The sequence below is a fragment of the Sphaeramia orbicularis genome, chromosome 14 (genome assembly GCF_902148855.1).
Source record: "Sphaeramia orbicularis chromosome 14, fSphaOr1.1, whole genome shotgun sequence".
In the NCBI taxonomy this organism is placed as follows: domain Eukaryota; kingdom Metazoa; phylum Chordata; class Actinopteri; order Kurtiformes; family Apogonidae; genus Sphaeramia; species Sphaeramia orbicularis.
In genome coordinates this window covers 50,228,404-50,249,213 of record NC_043970.1, presented here as the reverse complement: position 1 = coordinate 50,249,213, position 20,810 = coordinate 50,228,404, and the positions used below count along the sequence as shown (strand labels likewise).

General features: G+C 34.2%; 2 protein-coding genes across 2 annotated transcripts in view; one reads left to right on the top strand and one right to left on the bottom strand.

The window, feature by feature from the left end:
- Positions 1 to 2,429, bottom strand: part of LOC115433150 (neuronal acetylcholine receptor subunit alpha-9-like) — a 40,473-nt gene extending 38,044 nt beyond the window's left edge. The window contains exon 1 of the mRNA XM_030154418.1: positions 2,300 to 2,429. Coding sequence (XP_030010278.1) covers positions 2,300 to 2,357 — 58 coding nt within the window. The 5' untranslated portion in view covers positions 2,358 to 2,429. The remainder of the gene's footprint in view (positions 1 to 2,299) is intronic.
- Positions 2,430 to 11,068: 8,639 nt separating this feature from the next.
- Positions 11,069 to 20,810, top strand: part of siah2l (seven in absentia homolog 2 (Drosophila)-like) — a 38,163-nt gene continuing 28,421 nt past the window's right edge. The window contains exon 1 of the mRNA XM_030154762.1: positions 11,069 to 11,651. Coding sequence (XP_030010622.1) covers positions 11,145 to 11,651 — 507 coding nt within the window. The 5' untranslated portion in view covers positions 11,069 to 11,144. The remainder of the gene's footprint in view (positions 11,652 to 20,810) is intronic.

Below are 20,810 nucleotides of genomic sequence, written 5' to 3'. Positions count from 1 at the left end.
GTATAGCTGTTCATACAAGCTCAGATTAGAGTTGAGGGTTATTATATGAAAAACAGAAAACATGACTTTTTCAGTAAAACATTTCATTAACTGAACATGAACCAACTGTGTCCATCCACTGTTATTGATCCAACTCCATGGGTTTTACTAATGGCCACTTTTACACAGAGATCCCGGAAAAAAGGTGAGATGATGATCACACCTTTTATCCACCTTTGACCGATTTCCACAGCCAAGCCAAAGGAATGACAGAGGTGAGACAGGCTGGACTTCTACACAGCGGACCTGCATTCCGGAATCAAAGGGACGGTGACGCAGCGCAGCCTATAGGGCAGTGTTTTTCAACCTTGGGTTCGGGACCCCACGTGGGGTTGCCTGGAATTCAAATAGGGTCACCTGAAATTTCTAGTAATCGATAAAAAAAAAAGACCAAAAAAAGTACTAATAAAAAATATAGGGTGAGTTGACAGAGACAATCCCAATACATAAAAGACATGACAAACTGTGAGTCTGAAACTGCAGCACTGTGGTTCTGTTTATCTGTCAAATGTTCATTGTGGTCAGTTTCAGATGCTGCAGCTCTTTCATAATTCATAGTTTGAGTTCTTGTTTGTTCAGTATTAATTGTCAGCCTTGTAAATCCAAGCTGGACTGACTGTACATATCCTGACCAAGGAAAATAAAATTCTCTTTTTGTGCAGTAATCTACACCTGGATTTACTGCCTCCGTCCAGAATAATATACACTGTAAAAAAAAAAAAAAAAAAAAAAAAACTCATAAAAAAAACAGCAATATTCCAGCAGCTGGGGTGCCAAAAAAAATACTGTTAAATAACGGAAAATAACATCTGAGTAAAAATATGGTAATTTTCCATAATTAAAATACAGTTTTTTGCCCTAACTTTACATGAGATTTTGCATATTTTTTTATGTTTAATAAAGAATATTTACATGTATTAAAACAATCAAATTACCTATATTTATATATATATAATTTTCAATGAGACTCAGTTGTACAATCCACTGATAAAAACTGTATTTGGACAGTTTATCAGTGCTTATACATGTTATACATTAACTAAAATACATTTATTCAACATTTTTGTTGTGAAACCTCCCGTAATTACACAAGATATTTGTCCATTAACAAACAAGTCTTGTTAAACTTACAGAACAAATACGTCTTTTACGGTTAATTGTCAGTAATTTTATCTCATTTTAGTATTTTTTTTTACAGTATTAAACTTTAAATGAACAGTTTAATCTCATAAATAGAAAACAAATATTTGTGAAATTATGATACATTTGCATATGTATTTTAACTGTATTTTTCTGTGAAAAAAGAAAAATTTTCTTTTAAAAAATGGAAATTTTATGGTTATTCACAGTTTCAGTTTTCTTCATGTTATTTTACATTTGACATGTAAAATCACAGTCTATTTTTGTCATTTCGTGGATATTTTCCTGTATCATGAAAATACAGAAAAGTCTGTAAAATAAATAGTGAAATTTCTGTTAAATTACTTTTTTTTTTTACAGTGTACATTATATACACTAAATGTCATCTAAAATTAATGTTTATTTGCAATATAGTATAGTAAACTATTACATACTCAAAAACAAATAAATTTTAGCAAAATAAATGTCTCTGTTTTAAATGTCTGGGATCGCCAGAAATTTGTGATGTTAAAATGGGGTCACGAGCCAAACAAGGTTGGGAACCACTGGGTTAATCCTATCAATACATGTAAATAATTGGTGTAAAATACAGTTTCTTATCTTTTCATGGTCATCAGATGTGATCCTGTCCCTAATAAATAAATAAATTAATTAATAAATTAGTTAAATAAAAGCCCAGTGAGACTATTAAATGTAGGTCCTGACCTCCAGCTCCTGCCTCCTTCTCTTTTTGTCTTCTGTCCTTATCACTCAGCTTCACAGTGAATCCTGAACAGCCACAGGATGAACACATGAATGCACACATGAAGCTGACTGATAAACATTCATCCAGTCACAGCAGCTTTCATGGTTTTATACAAAAGCAGAACACTCAAGCGAGAAATGAATGCATTTAAGTCAATGACATGTCACACATATGTGAGTTTTATGGAGCACCAGTGACTCCAGCCTTCTGTCAGCATCATGTGGACCATCCACCCAGTGTGTGTTCAGGCTTCAGTCAAACTCAGTCCCATAAATAAAACAGTTGGATCTGCTCCTCTGTGCACCGACATGAATGAAACCCAACAGGGAACTGCTCATTTACACTTAAAGTTTGTTAGAATAAACATTTTCTCACCTGGGAGGCACAGGAGCAGGAGGACAGAGACCATCGATCCGCTGCAGAGAGGCTTCATCCCGCTCCGATAAACTGCTATTGATCCGGTAACTGATGATCGATTGGAGATCCGTGATGACACAACAGACCGGTCCGCGTGCGACCGGAATAATGACGGAGAGAGAGAGAGAGAGAGAGAGAGAGAGAGAGAGAGAGAGAGAGAGAGAGAGAGAGCTTCTTAAAGAACGGGGAGAGAGAGAGAGACTATGATAGAGAATACAGAGAGAGAGGCGGTCAATGTTAATGCGGTGTTGGTGCGGGGTCTCTGCTGTCTCTGATGTATGAGGTCTCACTAATGCCACATAAACCCTAGGACTAGACACTGCAGAGGAGCATGATGGGAAAAGGGTTAATGCTACCTCACTGGTTTAAGTCAACCTTATTGTGCACCGAATTTATTTACTTGGCAATATTTATTCATTTAAAACTTTATTATATGCTGTTTATTTATTTTTCACTTTATTCGCTTTAATTTATTCATTTACTTTGCATTTTATTTACATTTTACACACTTTCTACTTGATGTACTGGACATCTTTTCATTTGTTTTCCACTGTATTTACATTTTATTCATTTACTTTACACCTTTTCCCTTTACTTTTTTGTATTTTCTGTTGTTACAATGTATTCATCTACTTTACACTTTATTTACATTTTATATTATATGCTTTTCCATACACTTTTAAAAAAAAAAGACAAAAAACAAAAACAAAAAAACCCCGATATTATTCCTGCAGCAGGGGTGCCGAAAAAAACTGTTAAATTACAGAAAATAACCATCTCATAAAAATACGGTAGCTTTCCATAATTAAAATATAGTTTTTTTGCCCTAACTTTACATGAGATTTTGCTTCTTTTTTTTTTTTTTTTTTTTTTTTTTTTTAACTTTTTAATGTTTAATAAAGAATATTTACATGTATTAAAACAATCAAATTACCTATAAATATATATTTAAATATTTTTTTATGAGACTAAGTTGTCCAATCCACTGTTAAAAACTGTATTTGGACAGTTTATCAGTGCTTATACATGTTATACATTCACAAAAATACATTTATTCAACATTTTCATTGTGAAACCTCCCATAATTACACAAGATATTTGTCAATTAACAAACAAGTCTCGTTAAACTTACAGAACAAATACTTCTTTTATGGTTAATTGTCAGTAATTTTATCTAGTTTTATTTATTTATTTATTTATTTATTTTTACAGTATTAAACTTTAAATTAACTGTTTAATCTTATAAATAGAAAATAAATATTTGTGAAATTATGATACATTTGCAAATGTATTTTAATTGTATTTTTCTGTGAAAAAAGAAAAAAAATTATTTTACAAAATTGAATTTTTTTGGTTATTCACAGTTACAGTTTTTTCATGTTATTTTACATTTGACATGTAAAATCACAGTCTATTTTTGTCATTTCATTGATATTTTCCTGCATCTTGAAAATACGGGAAAAATCTGTAGAATAAACAGTGAAAATTCAGTTAAATTACACATTTTTTTTACAGTGTAGACTTTATATATGTGATGCATATTATTTATGCTACATATTTTAGTACATTTAGTGACACATCTGATGCACTTTCGCATAACCTATATCACTGAAAAATAAAACTCTTTGCCTGAGTGTTTGCTGTCACTGTGACAGGTTTTAAAAATGCATCAGTGGGTGAATAATTTAAATGTAGGTACGAGAGTTTCTTTTGTTTTCTTTGTAAGAAGAACCAAAAGCTGCTTGTAACTGCAACACGTCAGATGCCACTTAACTTAAATCCCATTTCAACTCTCATCAGCTGTTATTTAACTGTTACCATGACCTTCTCTAACTCTGTCTCCCATCAACTATTTTCACATGTAACTGGTTTGTAACTGCAATTATGTTTTGTTATATACTTATATTTTAATTTACATCACTTATAATTTAATTTTAATTGTTAATTTTCATCACCATTAAGACATTGATCCTGGTGTGACTAAATGTAAAAAGTCCCCAGACAATGCAATTTGATGGTTTTTGGCAACAGAAGAACAACTTTATGATATCAGGTTGTTTTGAGAACAAAATCATTAAACTGCTTAGGCTTAGGGAAAGATAACTGGGTTTGGTTTTGTACCACAAATCAGAAAAGATGTCACATAAACAAATAATGTAGAATGTTTTTTAGTAATATTTAAACCTAACCATGACCTTTTTCTACCCCAGAAAAACAGACCTGGCATTTCCAGTGTATTTTGTGTTGAAAATCAGGTCTTCATTTGAATCTGAAGATGTTCTTAATGTCTAATTGCCCCTTTAACCCATAATCAGAATAAGAATCAGTTTTACTGGCCAAGTATGTGAACACATACAGGGAATTTGGCTTCGGTTTTTACATTGCTCATGACATGCAATTCCGACATGAACCCAAAACAAACATAAACCCCACATAACCCCCACATAAACACTTGAACATAGACCTAATATAGACAAACATTCGACCAGAGATGAGGACAACAGTGGGTTAAGATTTACAGTGGATTTAGAATGTAATATGTACAGAGTACACATTGGAGTTTTTATACAGTAGATTAATGTGTGGATCCAGTCTATTAAAAATATACAGTATGTTTATTCATATATTATTTACAGTGGGTTTCATATCGTAATATGTACAGAAAGTGCAAATCGGAGTTTTTAAACAATGAGTGGATATGTACAGGGGTACAGTCTCTAAAAATATATGTTTATGTATATATTATTGTAGTGCAAATTAGTCAGAGTATTTTACTTTGTGCAAATTAACATAAAGGCCCAGTGCTACTTTTGTGTCAGTTCCCAAATGATATTTTTCTCAAGTGATTTATCATAATTTATTATAATACTGTCGTCTGTATTTTGCATTTTATCACAATAAATCGGGTATTTTTCTGTATTTAATTTATAGATCATGTAGATGTTCATAAAAGCTCATATTAAAATTGAGGGTTATTGTATCAAAAACAAAGAAAACTGCTGGAAAAAGTGACTTTTTCAGCATAAAATATATCAATAATTGAACATAGAAAGTGTGTCCATCCACTGTTATTTATCAAACTCTGTGGATTTTACTGGTGAATCAATGTTGTAGGAGATGACAGTGTTTCCACGTTCACTACGGAGCCTCTAAACGTCCAAATGGGTCAAATCTGATGACCATGAAAAGACGACAAACTGTATTTTACACCAATTATTTACATGTATTGATAGGATTAGTGGATCAACAGATATTAAACAGTTTAGATCAGTAGATGCTTCTTTCATATACACGTTTTCATATTCATTGTTTTGAATAGATTTTGCTGTACAGTTTCTTTTACCTGTTATTATTGTGTAAAAGCAGAGTGTGTCTGACCTACTCAGACAATCTGAATAAATAATAAAGTTAAAGATATGAAGTGAGGACGTGAGCAGGAGATTAACGGATTAGACAGAAATTGGCTGCTCCTCTGTTTTCTTTTTAATTAAACCTCAATTACAGTTTGACCCCATTGGGTTTAATTATAAGCACATTTATGTCACATGTGAGACTGAGATTTTATTGTCCCTGTGCTATTCACATGTCTCAAAAGTTTTATACAGACAAGGAAACGTAAAACAAGAAACAAGTTGGAGTCCAGATACAGAATGTACTACTACTACTACTACTACTAGTAATAATAATAATAATAATAATAATAATAATAATAATAATAATAATAATAATAATAATAATAATAATAATAATAATAATAATGATGATGATGATGATGACGATTCATTTGTTCATTCGTTCATTCATTCATTCTTTTTTTTAAATGGCACCATATTAAATTATGTACTGTGAAGTTTCATGTAAGCAGCAATAAAACACAACACAAAATTGCATGAAGCTAAATACAATTAAATGAAAAGTGAAAAGAAAGAATAAGAATAAAAACCAAAACATATGATTAAATTCACTTAAATAAAAATACATTTACCATAACTTAAAACATTAGATTACATTAAATGAACAACATTTTAAAATGCAGAATTAGAAAATAAATAGACATTAGTGTAAAATAAAGTAAATGTAAATTAAAGCAAACTTAAAAGAAAATTAATTACATAAGGTTTCAGCTTCAATTAGAGACACAAATATATTTTGAACTGAAAAAAAAAAAAAAAAAGATAAAATAACATGAATTTTAAAATACAGCTTTCCTTTTAAGTAATCTAATCTAAATATTAAGGTAGTATCTTTTTTCTGCATAGTACCAGGTCCAAAACTCCAGTCTGTAAACTCAGTAAACAGAAAAACCATCACGTTCAGCTCCGACTTTTACCAATAATGTGACACATTAATATCTTAGCTCCATGCTTCCCAGAATCCTCTCTGGTCTATTCTTTGTTTTGGCGTTGGCTGAACTCACAGGCGTCTGAAGGTTAATTGAACTGGGACGCTGCCGGCAGCCAACACTTAAGTCTAAAAGTGAACCGAGCCAGAAGAAACCAGAGCCAGACCAGAATGAACTCAGACCTGGTTTATTTATATCGACAGATCACAAACAAAACCAGCATCAAACAGATAATGATGTGTCAATAAATTCTAAGACAACAATTCTAGTTATATTCATGTTCTTTGCACTTTATACATGTTACAATAAAATGATTTCCATTTTATACACATTACACTGTTCATTTGCTTTACACTTTACATATGTCACACATTATTCACCCAGTTTAAACATTATTTAATATATGTAACATGGACCAGGACCGTTGACTCTACATAATAATCAAACAGAGGAACTATGACATAACCCGTTAGTTTCTGAACTGCTGTTTTGAGGCCAGTAGTCTTCAATTTGGCCATTGACGTGTTAGCTTTTTGGAGCCAGAAGTGACCGTAATGGATAAAAGGGTAGAACTATACGGAAGCCAGATGTGAGTTAATGCACTTATTGACTCTGCACAACATGAAACGTCATCAGTCACTGTGAAACAAGATTATTTTAACCCATAAAGACCCAGTGCTACTTTTGTGACAGTTCTAAAAAATTTTTTTCTCTATATTTAACTTGTCTTAAGCGATTTATCACCATTTATTATGACATCCTCTGTATTTTGTGTTTTTTTCAGTGAACTTCAGGTATATTCCTATGTTTACTTTACTGATCCTGTACATGTTCATAAAAGCTCAGATTAAAGTTGATTGTTATTATTTTTTTTTTTAAAAAAAGAGAGAAAACTGAAGAAAAAGTGACTTTTTTTTGTCAAATCTATCATTAACTGAACATAAACCCAGTGTGTCCATCCACTGTCATTGATCCAGATCCATGGGTTTAACTGCTGAATCAATGTAGAAATGACAGTGTTTCCACGGTAACTACTAAGCCTCTGAACGTCCAAATGGGTCATATCTAATGACCATGAAAAGATGACAAACTGTATTTTACACCAATTATTTACATGTATTGATAGGGTTGGTGGATCAACAGGTATTAAACTGTTTAGACAGTCAGTGTTTTTTGGAGCCAAATGCAGTGGCTGTCAGTGATATTATATCCATACTAGGGGTTATAATACCAGGATACTTCTAAGACAGAAGTATCTTTTTAACCCTTTCATGCATGAATTAGGAGAACCTTAATCAAGATTTTTTCCTGAGTGTTTTTATTCCTCTTTAGGCATGAAAAAAACAATGTGATTCAACATTTTTTTTAATGAACCTATTTTTCATGGAGTTGCAAAAATGTCCACTCATATACTTATATACTTCCACTATACTGTGTGGAAACTATAAACATTTTTTTTTTTTTAAATGCTGCTAATCTGATGTTTCCTGATGTTACATTTTAACATACTCTAAAACTAGTTATCAATCACTTTATGGAAATAATACGCAAAAAAAACCCTTTTTGTTTAAAAAACAAAAAACAAAAACAAAAACTGTTAAATACAGTCTAATAATCATAACAAGCAATTGATTTACACTCAAACATGTTAGTGCAGATCAGGTTTATCTAGAACAGTAAAGTTACAGTAATGGTATAAATGTCAGTGTGTGGGATGATCCACTATGTTGGCTGATATGGAACTAAAACAATAAAATCCATAAATATACAAAAGAACAGCTGTAGAATAACTGTCCACTGTGGAGATCATTATATATGAAAGGGTTAAGATACTTCCTATAAAGGTTCATACAAATGACCAAACCACAGGTTGTGTCTAAAGGTGATTGTTCCTGTTGGTCTAATAAAGATAATGTAGCTCAGAGTTATTGTTGCAGGTGCTGTCAATATAATGGATTTCCTTTGGTTTTGGCTGACATTGAACTGTTAAAGAAGCAGCTGCAGCCAAAAGTGTTCACACTCTGAGTGAATGAACTCTCCTCTCATCATCTGCAGGGTTTTAATGAAACCACCACAAAAACAGTCATATTTGTTGTCTTTATAAGTTGAGTGTGAAGAAATTTAAACTTTTTTCATGATGACTACTTGGGATTTTATTGTAGTCTAGACAGAAAGATGATCAGCAGCTGCTTTTTTTTTTTTTTTTTTGGCTTTCAAGTGTCACGTGTGTCGATACTTTATTTATTCATGGAGCTGATCGTGTTTTAATCCAGGTTCATCTGAGTTTTTGTTTATATGTTGTTTGTGAGGCTGTAAATCATTATGTGACAAAATTTAAATCTGAACCAAAGAATCCAAGGGTTTTCTACATTCTGTGCTGTAAATTATTACTAAACTGATTAGTAAATAAACACTAAAAGCTGTACTGTAGCTTTAAACATAATATGAACAAACTGCTAAAAATGACCAAAAACAAATGCAATAACAAATGATGATGTATTTTTGCATTAATAGGTCATTTATCCTGTTTATATTTTTAGTTCAGGTATTCTGTAACCCTAGTAATAATGTTGAAATCTGTGTCTCAGTTGGTTCTTTAACTGTTGGAGTGAAATAATTAAGTTTTGGTTCGATTTGGACTGAAGATGTAATTTCTATATTAATCCACTGGAGGGCGCCACAGTTGTAGGAAAAAAAAAGGCAAAGTATAGAAATACTATAACAAGTCAAAGTCCTGCTTTCCAAGTGTTTACATGAGTAAACAAGTATTATTAGCCAAAAAATCTGGAAAATATCAAAAGTAAAAATACTCATTATTGAAATACTTTCAAAGGTTTGACATTTTCTATATAATTTGTAAAATACTGGGCAATTGGCCATCCAGTACTGCATCATATCATATCTTTTTTATTTTGTAATGATTAAGTGGCTTGGAACAAAATCTGTCAGACAAATGTAATGAGGTAAAAAGTCAGGTGTCTGTGCGATATTGTGCAATGGAAGAATAAAATCAAATTCCACCATTTTTACAGTGCTTAGTAATACACACAGGCACCAAAAAAAAAAAAAAAAAAAAAAAAAAAGACAGTTGATAAATTCCGTCTATCCATCTTCTCTCTGGGGAAGGGATAAATTCATCATTCTAACGTTCTCAAAAATGACTTAGATAAAGATTCCATCTGTGGTCAGTACTGTAAAATAAACGATTACCACCAGTCCAATTCAGCAATAACAAAACTAACTGATAAATTTAAAAAGACATTCAAAAAATGCTATGAAGTACAAATAGTATAAGTTACAACTACACCGCTACAATCATTTACTTGTACATAATTTTTAATTTACACATGTTATTTTACGTATTACATTTCCTCATGGTAATTGATAAAGAGTACCTTTATCTGTATTATCTGTATCTCTATTTATATCTATATATCTATATATATCTATATATATATCTATCTATATCTATATCTATATCTATATATGTATATATATATATATATATATATATATATATATATATATATATATATATATATATATATATATATATATATAGTGGTTTAGCCTCAATAAAACTCCACTTCTGATCGTGAAATTCAGCAAACAATGTAATGAGATGAGTAAGGAAGATTTATTCTTCATGCACATTTATATTTTTACCCTTTCATGCATACTGGTCACTACAGTGGACAGCTATTCCACAGCTGTTCTCTAGTACATTCATGGATTTTTTTTTTTTTTTTTTTTGCACATATCTTTATTAAAGTTTTAACACATTACATATCTTTTCTGACATGAATTGGTAACATTGTGAAGCTCTCCCCTGAGAGTAATAGTTATAGTTTTCACTCATTTTATCAGTAAATACATGTTTCTTCGCTTCAAAAATTAAATGCGTGGTGTCCAGCTGAGTGGACATTTTTTGCAACTTCATGAAAAATAGGTTCATGGGAATTTTTTTATTATTATTATTACTTTTTTGTTTTTAAATGTATTTTTTAACATTTTTTTTGTTTGTTTTTATTTATTTTTCATAAGATATTTTTCAATCACATTGTTTTTTTATGATTAAAGAGAAATGAAAACATTCAGGGAAACAATCTTGATTAAGGTTCTCATAATTCGTGGATGAAAGGGTTAAAAAGCCAAATGTCATCATTTTTAATCAGAACTAAAAATTTAAAAAAAAAAATACTATCCAATATAAAACTACAAATATCAGTTGAACCTCATTTCCACAACAGATAAAAAAAACATTCTCATCATTTTCTGTTTTCATTCATTTCGCTGCCAAACATTACATAATGATTCGGTTCTGCGCTATGATTAGCTGAGAGCCTTGTCAATCATCACCGTCTCCTCCAATCATAGCAGGCGACAGGCGATACAAACTGGCAGCCGCCATGTTGTGTCTCCGGTCCCGGGGCCGTCGCTGTGTCCGGTAGTAAACAGTAGATGACGTTACCGCCGGAGCGCGTCCGGTTCGCTCGGCACTTCACTGCAAAGGGAGCGCAGCTGGAAGCCATGAGCCGTCCGTCCTCAGCGGGAGGTGGAGGACTCGGGGCCGGCAAAGCAGGCGGTGGGAAGCACGGAGGATCAGGAGGAGGCGCCGCAGCCGCCGCCGCCGCAGCAGCAGCCGCCGCGGCCGCAGCAGCGGCAGCAGCCTCCGGGGTGAGCTCCGTGTCCGCGTCGGGGTCCGCCGTCGCCCCTTCCTCCGCCGTGTCGTTGCCCGCGGCCGGCGGCCTTCCCGGGCAGTCTCCGGAGCTCACGGCGCTGTTCGAGTGCCCGGTGTGTTTCGACTACGTCCTGCCGCCCATCCTGCAGTGCCAGTCGGGTCACCTGGTCTGTAACCAGTGCCGCCAGAAGCTGAGCTGCTGCCCGACCTGCCGCGGCCCGCTCACCCCCAGCATCCGCAACCTGGCCATGGAGAAGGTGGCGTCCACTCTGCCGTTCCCCTGCAAGGTAACCCACACCTGTACACCTACACCTGCCCACCATAGTCCACTGAAGCTCCACTGTTCAGGTATTCAGGTCGGTTACTTAACTTCAGTATCAGTGCTTCTGTGCACAGATACTACATTATAGGCACCAGTCTAAGTAATGCTCAGTAGGAATGGATTAGATGTACTTTTGTTTTGTTTTCATTAAAGGTCGACAGTGTTGTGATAGTTCAGGGGCCACATACAGCCTAATATGATCTAAACTGGGCCGGACCAGTAAAATAATATAAATAATAGGATAAGAACTTAGAAATAATGTCAACTCCAAAGTTTTTTTCTATGCTTTTGAGTGAAAAAAAGTCAAATTCCGTAATAAAATGTTTACATCTACGAACTGTACTTGAATATAACATAAACAAATATGAAGTATGTGGAATTGTACCAATATTCTGCCTCTTATTAAATGTTGTGTGTATTTGTAGATCCACTGTGATCTGTAAGTTGTGATGCATATGTATAAATGATAAATTAAGGCGTAATATTGTTCAAATTCCACTTATTTTTCTGAAGAATTTTCAGGTTATTCACATTTTTTGTAAAAGGCTAGTCTGTAAATGTAAACATTTTTGTGTAATTTTACTTTTTTTTTTTTTACACTACAACAAAGAGAAAAAATTGTAGTTTTCATTACTTATAGGTTATTATGATAGTATTTTACTGGTCTGACCCACTTGAGATTGAATTGACCTAAAATGATTGTAACATCCTTGATCCTAATATCGTCAGTGTAATTTCTGCATTTTACAAATTCATCCTAGGGGCCAGATTGGCCCCTGGGCCGCATGCTTAACACCTGTGTGATAGTTCCTTTTGAGATGTAACTGGATCCAGACACTACTGTAGTAAACCTGTTAAAAATGCAATAACGTAGAAGTCTGAAACCTAGAAACTCCTAGAAACTGGAGAAGTGTTTAAGAGAAGTAGTTAATAAATCTGATACTGAATATCAAACTTGCAATAGAAAGTTTAGTAATAATAATATAGGCTTTTCAAGACAAACAAACTTCAGAGAGAAAGAAAAATAACTTTACTTTTTATTATTATTATCATCTTTCAACGTCAGTAAATGCTTTTGAAAATGTACTACGGCTAAAATTTGCTTAGAGGTCTTATTTATGTCTTTGTGCATAAGAAATCAATATAAGTGAATCCCCAAAGAAACTTTGTGTTGGTAAATGCAAGTTATGCAAATGTACAGGATTTCAGTTCTGTTGCAACATGTTGATGGTCATATGAACTATGTTTTCAGGTCAAAAATGTCCAATTTCATCACAATTAATGCTATATAACTGAATTTACCTGAAAAACAAATATTCTATTCTTTTAGATTCCCCAGTTTTTCTTACAAGATTATATCCTACATATCACATGTTTTATTTTTACAAGTTGCAATATAGAGTATGGTGCTGATCCATCCTGTTTATGTTACGCCAATACATACATGAAGAATGTCACACGTCACTTTTTAAATCAATAGTTTTCTAATAATAAGCATTTTTATAAAGAAATAACAATTTTATATTGTTATTTACTCTTTAGTATGATGATAAACTATACAATAAATAATTCTGATCCTAGTTTTTGCACAGGGATCATTAGTGTAAACGGTGACATGGCTGCCGAGCATCAGTATGATGGGATCCATAACAACCATGTCACATCCGTCCACTGCCACATTTTGTGTTTTTGTCAAGCTGTTATTGTTTTAGATCCACAATACTAACATTTATGAATAAGACGATAATTAGCAATAGTAAGTCTATAAGTTTACTCCTAATAAAGTACTGGTACTGACCAGAGCATCATGGGTAATGTCACGTCCGTCCACCAGCAAAAGTTTTCACATACACGTGTTATTCAAAATCCAATATTTCTGAAAATAGAGCTTCCACTGTCAAATAATATCAGTAGTCTGTGCACAAATGGATTAGCATTATTTCAACACAGTTCTATGCATTTCTTACAACTTTTTTTTTTTTTTTTTTTTTTGACAAAAATGGCCACTCATTTGACCCCCTAAGTAAATTTTAGCCGACTAAAACTCACAAATTGATTCATCAGTGTATGAAACTTGGTATATGCAGTATATAGGGAGTGTTTTGTGATTTTCCGGTACTAAAAATATAATGGACAACAATTTAAAAGGTAGTTTATTAATGCTGTTAATACATAAAACAAAAACAAAAAAAGCATACACAATATGACTCATCCAACTGAAAAATTATTTAGTGTTTCCTCTTTTTGGATAAAACGCTCCTCTTGTATTTTAAATACTTTAAGATACTCTTAACTGATACAATTTTGCATGTCTTGAACTCTCTGAGTCTGAATTTCTGGGAGTTTGAGCCATTGACTCTTTAATTATGTTTCTGTAAATACAGTTCAGACCAACAGTTAAACTGTTTTTCTAGGAAATGTGTTAAAACAGTGAACTTGAAGGTGTGTTTGTGACTTTATACACCTGGAACATGTGACCTTTCTCACCTGTTATTGGACGTCACAGTGCCGGTCCATTTTATTGTCAGTTTATTCCAAAACTACACACTCATTTCCACAGACTTCAGTTTCATGTCAAAACTGAACTCTGCACTGAAAACACTGTAATGTTGCATCTCGAATAAACTTCTATTAGACGTTAAACACAAAGACTACACAGTAAAACAGTAAAAAGCTGGCACTGCAATGAACAAAAGCATTTATAAACACACTGCAAACAGACCTGCCGTGTCAAAGTAAGTGTTTTATTTTTACATTTAGGCACCAAAACTGCTTGAAATGGGTTTTTACCCCTCGGCCAACTTCAGGCTGAAGGGGTATTGTAATCGTTTTGTCTGTCTGTCCATCTGTCCATTCAATGACATAATTGCATTATCTGAAGAATGCACTGAGATATCTGCACCAAATTTATACTATGGATGCATCTTGTCATGAAGCAGAAGCCTATTGAAAATAGGTGATCATGACCTACTTTTTCAAGGTTAAAAGGCCTTGTGCAGTTATAATATCTGAGTGCTTTCAAATATAAATATGTATGTAATAAGTTTTACACAAAGACTTCCATCCATTCATTTTCTTCTGCTTATCCGGGGCCGGGCTGCAGAGGCAACAGTCTAAGCAGGGATGCCCAGACTTCCCTCTCCCCAGACACCTCCTCTAGCTCTTCCGGGGGGATCCTGAGGCATTCCCATGCCAGCCGTGAGACATAGTCTCTCCAGCGTGCCCTAGGTCTTCCCTGAGGCCTCCTCCCAGCCTACACTAGGAGAGTCTATCTAAATTATAGGGCAGTAACTTTCAACAGAATCTTACACTATAGCCCCTTTTACACAGCACTTCTGCTACAGGGTCAAAACACAGTAATGTCCCGTCAGAAAGCGAACTTTAATTGATTGCCATTCCAACATTTATTTCAGTGTAAAGTAGCTCCTTGTTTTGGATAATCCCATATGGTCCAACTAAAGCAAAAAAGAATTTAAAAGTAAAAATGTGGGTCATTTAGCAACACTAATTTGTCAAATTGTCTCTACAATGTCCTGTCAGAGAGATGACGAATACCATGTTTTGACCCTACAGGAATATTTCACCTTTATTCTGGAACCACATCTGTGTAAACAAAATGGTGGGATTATTTGGTCCCACCTCTGTCACGGCTCTGTAACACCTCTGTAGGTAGCAACAGAGCCGTGATAAAGGTGGTGTCAGGATTCCGGAACATGAATGTAAAAGGAACGCCTCTCATTCTGTAACCAAGGTGTAACGTTTTGATGACGTATTGCCTGTGCGACCCCTGCGCTGAGGGGATTTAAAAATGAGTGCAGGCCGTGTACAGTAAACAAACATATCAATGCGACCAGAAAGATGTCGAACTGGAGAGATGCTGAGATCCGCTAGCTGTTGTCACTTGGGACGGAGGACTGTATCCATGCTAACATTTGTGTAACAGTGAAAAACAGACTCTGGGCCAACTCCGGAGAGGTTAGCAACACAGCTATGTTCGGGGTATTTCCAATGCGCAAATTATACGTCACACTGTATGCTGCGCTGCGTCACTACGTCTTTAATTCTGGAACACAGTCCACTGTGTAAAAGTCCAGTGTGTCTCACCTCTGTTACTCCTTTGGCTTGGCTGTGGAAATCGGTCAATGGTGGAAAAAAGGTGGGATCACCACCTCACCTTTTTCCTGGGATCTCTGTGTAAAAGTGGTTTATATTTGATCGAAGGGTATTAAAAGTGCACAGCTCATTATGTTTGTTTTCTGAGGTAGGGCACCGTTAAGGACCCAAATATATAAGTAACACAAATTTGATCAAGCACCATTTCTCATCTTTATTGTCTTCGTTTACCAGGTCTTTATGGACCTGAAATGTCTTAATCTGACCCGTGGCTCTTTTATTGTCTATGTTGAAGTTGTGATTTCTGTGTGAAGAACATGAGTTATGATGACTTGACCCACTGATTTGATGATTTAAGATAAGATACTTTATTGTCATTATACAGAATGTACAATGAAATTCAGGTGGACTATCAGGGTACGGACTCGTAAAATAGCAATAGTAATAAATAGTATTAATAACTATAAAATATAAATATATAAAAACATAATAAAAACAAAATATAAAAACAAATATGCATCACTCACATATCAACATCCATACATTCATTCCCTCACACATCCACCTCCTTCTTTATCACACAGCAATACGTCACACACACATCCCGTCAGTGACAGTGTATATGTCAGGGTAGAGACTGCGATCTGGTAGGATCGGCGATTCTACCAGTAGAGACTCCGATCGTAGTCTCTACCAGTAGAAACTCTGATCAGAGTCTCTGACCCTAACCCTAACCCGATCGGAGTTTCTACTGGCAGGATCGGAGTTTCTACCAGTAGAGACTCTGATCGGAGTTTCTACTGGTAGAATCTCTGATCCTACCAGATCGCAGTCTCTACCCTGATATATACAGTGCAATGTACAAAATAGTGCAATCAAAAAATGTCTGTACTTTAGTGGTTGAGTTCATTGTTTAGTTTAGATTTGAGTAAGTTGCCGTGCTTAACAGTTCTTAGTCACAGTCAACTTTATTGTCACTTTTACCAGATATACAGCACATATAGGACACTGAAACTGCAAAAACTCTAAGGCCCCACGGTGCAACAATGAGCCTAGCAGAAAAAATATTTTAAAAAATGCAATATATCTGTAAACATAGAATATAACTATAAACATAGATTATAACTATAAACAGCAGGGGGTTGAAGAGACAATAAATAAACCATAACGGTGCAACAGTAAAGGGACTGATCAGTTTTTTGAGTTAAAGTGACAAATGCAGTTCTTAACATCACTGGGCAAAACTCCCATATTTCCCTTTCATTAATTTGTAAGTGAAGTGGTGTGAGAGAACATGAGACTTCATCTACCTTTGTCTTAATTTTCCAACTGTAGGAAATCTACCCCTTTCAATTTTGTCCAATGACAGGGGACAGATACGAGGGTTAAATACGTGATTACAGTTGTAATTATAGATGGTTGTTCAGTTTTGTTCAGATGCAACCTGTACACGTCTCAACACAGAAGATTAGAAAAGGACCTTCACTTTTCATAATATCAGGAAAAACATCAGGTTATGTTTATTTGTATTTTGGACAAAGATGAGAGAAATGAAGAGGGGAGGTGCCCCCTTACCCCGTCTTTTTCGACTGATCCCAAAGTCCCATGTCGGTTCCTCACAGTAACTTAACAAATTTAACACATGTCAAAATAAATTCGAAACAATCCTGCACAAACGCAAAACTATTTTACATATGAAAAATAAACTCTATCCATTTCATATCTGTATTACGCATATAGATAGACACTTCAAATATAAGTAGGCAAAAGAAATTCCAGATCCAAAAGGACACTCCAATATATGGAAATAAATCAACCGAAAAAGAAAACAAATATCACACAAATGCACAACAATTTCACTGTGACTTTTCAACAACACTCAATGTCCAAAAAAGATGAAAACAGCATCTGATATAGTGATAAGCTGGTTATTTTGTTCATTTGATCTACTGTCATTTATAAATAAAGCCTTGTAAGCTGGTGTTTACAGCTGCTATCATCTTGAATCTGCATGTGTTGGCTGCTTTGTTTGTTCACGTCTCCGTCTTCTGACTGACTGCAGAGCCGTCCACTCCTCCTGGCCGTGCAGTGTACCTGTCAGGCAGTGACACACAAACAACAAGTAATTGCATTACACACATTAAAGTTGAATTGAGCCTGTGACGCTGAAAGCCGAGGAGGAGACGGAGTACAGTGCTGAAAGCTGACACCTGACCTCTGACCTCCGATCTGAATCTGAATCTGGATCTGAGCGACCACGTTCAGATCGACACAGCGATTTGAACTCCACAGCGAAAGTTTGAACCTGTCAGTTGTTTGAGACGGAAAGATTTTAACCCTTTCATGCATAATGGTCACTACAGTGGACAGCTATTCTACAGCTGTTCTCTTGTATATTCGTGGGTTTTGTTATTTTAGTTCCATATCAGCCAACACAGTGGACACTTATGCATCATCCCACACACTGTAATTCATACCATTACTGTAACTTTGCTGTTCTTGATAAACCTGATCTGCAGTAACATGTTTCAGTGTAAATCAACTGTTATTTGTTAGGGAAAAAAAGCTGTTTTTTTTTTTTTTGCATATTATCTCCATGAAAAGAGTAATAATTAGCATTAGAATATGTTAAAATGTGAGATTAAAATGTGAGATGTCAGATTTTATTTCATTGTTTTAATATCAAGTTCTGATATTGGGTTTTAAACACGTTTCTTTACTTCAAAAATTAAATGCATGGACATTTTTGTAACTCCATGAAAAAAAAAAACAACTTGATCACACTGTTTTTTTCTTGCCTATGGAGGAATAAAAACACTCAAGAGACAAATCTTAACTAAGGTTCTCATGATTATTGCATGAAAGGGTTAATTTACTCCTTTGTCTTTATTGATGACAGTGACCGGTATTGGTTTTCTGATGTACATTATGTGGACAAAAGTATTGGGACAGGTTGAATTCAGGTGTTTCTTTTCTAACAGGGGTCTGGGATTCAAAACAATAATAACAAATGTCATAATATAGTTTTATATTGTGATAAATATTATTGCATTACATTGGTTAGTTTGGTTTAAATTGTTATCGTTGCTTCCAAAATGCCCTGGAGATTGTTTTTACTTGATTTCTTTCAACATTGATTTAGTTTTTTTGTTTGTTTTTTTTTAGCCGTGACTATGATTTTAAATGTTCTACTACTAAACTTCTGAAATATTTTTCGTGCTCTGACTAAAAAAAAATAGGCAAATTTTCTACCACATCCAACCATCTACTTTCTTCACATCTCACTCAGGAAGAAAAATCTCCCATTAAACTTAAAAAAAAATTGATGTTTATAAACTATATTGACAAAAGTATTGGGACACATCATGGCTACAGCTGTAAGATGTCCTGCTCATGATGATTTGAGATAAAAACATCAATATTTCCTTCAAGTTTAATGGGAGATTTTTCTTCCTCAGTGAGATGTGAATAAAGTAGATGGTTAGCTGTGGTAGAAAATTATTATTTACAGTCAGAGCACAAGAAATATTTTAGAGATTTAGAGGTCGAACATTTAAAATCAGTCATGGAATTAAAAAAAAAAATCAATGATGAGAGAAATTAAGTAAAATCCATCTCTGAGGCATTTTGGACACAAACTTAACAATTTAAACCAAACCAACCAATGCAGTGATATTTATTCCAATATAAAACTATATTGTAACATTCGTCATTATTGTTTTGCATCCCAGACCCCTGTTAGAAAAGAAACACCTGAATTTAATGTGTCCATATAGTATGTCTGCTCTTTTGGTGAAACTTCAGACTCGGATCAAGATATTGAAATTTTATGATAAATGATCAAATTTATCGTTTCCGTTATTTTCACCACACTGTTTTTATATTAGTAAACATTTATCACAATTACATAAAACAATCAAGTCTTCCAGATAATAGCAATATTGCAATTATATGAAATTGTGACATTCCATCTTCATTCCTGACCATTAGTATTTAAACCACATTCAAACTACAACACCTGAAAAAAAAAAACTAAACTCTGAGCCCTGTGTTAATCAAATAATGTGATCAAACTTTATTTGTTTGACAAACTAATCAATGCAGTTTAAAATGCTTAATAAGCAACAGACAAAACATCAATAGTTGCTTTTCCATTGGACATATATGCAAAACTTTACCGATATTTACTAAATGTCGAAAAAACAGAAGTGTGTAATGTTGGTTTTTCCATTAAATCGCAAACGGGATGATTTATTCTGTTATCGCGAGATGACACGAGAAGTCTTTCCATAAACATGGCGACAAACATAAATATTGTGTTGATTTACAGATATATTCATTATTATTATATATTACCCCTCTATCCCATACTAAATTCTAAAATGATTCAGTCTCCTGGAGTGTCCACACATACCGCACCATGTTTCTTTTAAAACTCTTCTTCTTCGCTTGTCGTAACGTTCGTCAACATTCGTTATGTTTAATTCACGTGACTCTAGTTGCGGAAAAAGGTCTTTCCATTGCAGTTTTGTTTGATATACCAATTGTGCTACGCTTGAAAAACCACCTCTTGCCAGCACAGAAACTTTTCATCGAAAAATGAGAGTTTGGGTGAAATTGTCATTTTTCCATCAGGTAAATGTTTACGTACAAGTTACATTCACGCAATTTGAGGGTCAATGGAAAAGCGGCTAATGACACGTAATACAAGCAGCAATACAATGGTTACACAGTGTCCTCAAATGAAGGGGATTGATCTTAGTGCTGACGTCTGCTTTTTCTGGGTGGAGTCTGTGTGTTCTCTCTGTATCTCCATGGGTTCTCTCTGGGTTCTCCAACTTCCTCCCACCATCCAAAGACATGCACTTTACAGGGTTAAATCAGGGATGTCAAACTCATTTTCTTTCAGGTTCAGCCCAATTTGATCTCCAGTGGGCCAGACCAGTAAAATAATAGAATAATAGCTTATAAATAATGACAGCTTCAAAATGTTTTATCTTTATAGCAAAAA